The sequence below is a fragment of the Antrostomus carolinensis genome, unplaced genomic scaffold, assembly GCF_000700745.2.
Source record: "Antrostomus carolinensis isolate BGI_N321 unplaced genomic scaffold, ASM70074v2 scaffold5816, whole genome shotgun sequence".
NCBI classification, from domain to species: domain Eukaryota; kingdom Metazoa; phylum Chordata; class Aves; order Caprimulgiformes; family Caprimulgidae; genus Antrostomus; species Antrostomus carolinensis.
In genome coordinates this window covers 1-2,602 of record NW_010319718.1, presented here as the reverse complement: position 1 = coordinate 2,602, position 2,602 = coordinate 1, and the positions used below count along the sequence as shown (strand labels likewise).

The 2,602-nt window shown below is 46.9% G+C and overlaps 1 protein-coding gene across 1 annotated transcript in view; it reads left to right on the top strand.

Annotated features, from left to right (window-relative positions):
• Window positions 1-1,781, top strand: part of LOC104526016 (translin-associated factor X-interacting protein 1-like) — a gene marked incomplete at both ends in the record, with an annotated part of 10,091 nt that extends 8,310 nt beyond the window's left edge. The window contains 2 exons of the mRNA XM_010169342.2: window positions 732-867; window positions 1,612-1,781. Coding sequence (XP_010167644.2) covers window positions 732-867; window positions 1,612-1,781 — 306 coding nt within the window. The remainder of the gene's footprint in view (window positions 1-731; window positions 868-1,611) is intronic.
• Between the last annotated feature and the right edge of the window lie 821 nt (window positions 1,782-2,602).

Sequence of the window (2,602 nt, the reverse complement as noted above, 5' to 3'; positions counted from 1 at the left end):
CTGGGGCCGGGCGGGCCTGCCACTGTCAGGAGTCTTCACTTGCATCTCTTGTCCCACCTGGCTCTTTCAGTGTCACATTTGAAGGGGGGGAAGAAATAAATATCTTCCTGGTACTAATGTTTTAATTTCTTATGTAAAAGCACGTGCACTCTTTTCCAACAATGTACCCTTAGCATCTTTAAATATGTATCAATCATAGAATCCCAGACTGGTTTGGGTGGGAAGGGACCTTAAAGCTCATCCAGTTCCAACCCCCCTGCCAGCAGCAGGGACACCTTCCACTAGACCAGGTTGCTCAAAGCCTCATCCAACCTGGCCACAAACACTTCCAGGGAGGAGCAGCCACAGCTTCTCTGGGCAACCTGGGACACTGTCTCACCACCCTCACAGTGAAGAACTTCTTCCTAATATCTAATCTAAACCTACCCTCTTTCAGCTTAATTGGTGTAACTCAGATCATGAAATGTATATAATTCACCCTCTAGAAAGGTAAAACTCGGATGGATCCCCCTTTTGCACACTACTTCCAAGCTTGAACCCATCATGTTGCTCTCTGGCCCATCCTTTTCTACAGTGTTATCTCCTGCCCACTCTCCTGCTCCAGTTTTTCCCATTTTGCTTCCCTCATCCCACTCTCTGCTCCTCAGTTTCTGCTCTAGACCCACCAAACCAGTCCAAGAGTTCCCACTGATGCGATGCTCCTGCTCAGTTCCAGGCTCTGTCTCCTGCAGGTGGCACGGCTGCAGACGAGCGTGGCGGAGGAGTACACTCGCTATCTCAACGAGCACGACGCCCGCAAACTGCTCCTCGCAAAACTCAACGATATGCGTAACGAAGAGCTGGAGAGGACACGGCACCAAGGCCAAGGTAGGCAAAGCAGATCTCTGGAAGAACCTGACCTGCATAGAGACCCAAATGCACCCCATGGGCACAGCATTGCAGTGAAAATACTGAGTCTCTCTGAAATACCTTCAGAAAGGCTTTGATTCTTGAAAGTTGGACAAATTAATGGCCAAAGAATCCATAAACGGGTAGAAAAGGGAAGAGGCAGGAGTGTAATCATCTGAGCTGATTCAGAAAGTCATTGCTTGGATGCTCGGATGCTCTTGCTTAGCACAGCGGGTAAATTGAAGGCAGTAAGGTTTTTTATGTTTGTTGATTCCAGTGCCAATTCTCAGCATGTCTCACCTAGGCACAGCTGCCAGCCTTGTGCTTGTCCACAAGGACAGACAAAACTGCTGAAATTCAGATGTCACCTGGCAGAGAGGTTACTCTCTAGATCCACGGTCTGGTTCCAGGCACCCACAGTGCTACGCTTCTTACTCGCTGGCTGCAGCCATTGCGTCTGCGTAAGGCGCCTGAGCCTCTGGATGTGTGTGTGTGTGTGTGTGTGTGCGCATGGGAGAGGAGGCAGGACAGTGGGTGGGAGTGTGGACACTGTAACATCCTCCTGGACTTGCAGTTCTTTCATGCTAATAACAGAGTCTATACCCATTCAGCTCTTGCCAACACTTTGTAGAATTATGTGGTCTAAGAGCTTAATAAATTATTTAGAAAACTACAACTGCAATTTCACTGCCATGGGCTTTCATCAGTGGCTGTTGTTTAAAGCTGTCAAGGGTGAAGATGTGGTGAAGTTAACGCTGGCGTTAAAGATGGCTCGGCAGGACCTCACAAAAGCCCAGGTGAAGCTGAACAAAATGACAGCAGACTACGGAGATGTTGTGCCCAGGAGAGATTTTGAATCACTAGAGAAAAAATACTCTGAGTTACTTCAGGAGGTGAGCATAAACTCATAATTTTCAACTTATCCTGCAGAAACACGAACATAACACGATGCTTCAGTATTCAGGTTGGGATAGGAACTTAGAAAAACCTTGAGCTCACATGGGCTTTTCTTTGATTTTGCACATACATGAAAAGCCTCTGTCTGCTAATCCCCAAAAGCCCCCTGTCTATTGAAATCTCATCCTGCCAGAGCACTCAGAATGAATGTGCCATCACAAACCCTTCCTATCAGTTTTGAATTAATTGACACCATGGACCACCAAGAGCCCACAGATCACAGCTTGGGAACAGCTTGGTTTGAAGTCATTATATATGTAAACGGATGAACTAGGTTCACTTCACATACAGTGCACAGTTTTAACCAAACCATGGCTAACCAAAATTTCTCCTGGGCTACTAATGCTTATCTATCTAGCTGGGGTTTTGCCTTTTCCAGTTGTATTAAATGGCTTCTTTAACCTCCTGAAACTCCAAGGTCATCAACCCAGCTATGGGGCTGATCAATCCATGTCCTGGCTGTGAAAGAACTGGCTCAGGTTCCTCATGTTGGATCTTTTTGCTGACTTTTCAGAATAAATATTTGCCTGGCTTGCACTGGAGATACACAGGAGCAATGCCAGGTGTGGTGGTTTCACTGGGTGAGCACTGGGCAAGCCCTGGGCAAGCAGCCCAACACAGCTGCTCACTCAATGCCCCCACCCAAGGGGACAGGGGAGAGAATTGGGGGCAAGGGTAAGGAGACTCGTAGAGTAAGATAAGAACAGTTTAATCATGGAAATAAAGTAAAACTTAAAAGAATACTGATATTAAAATA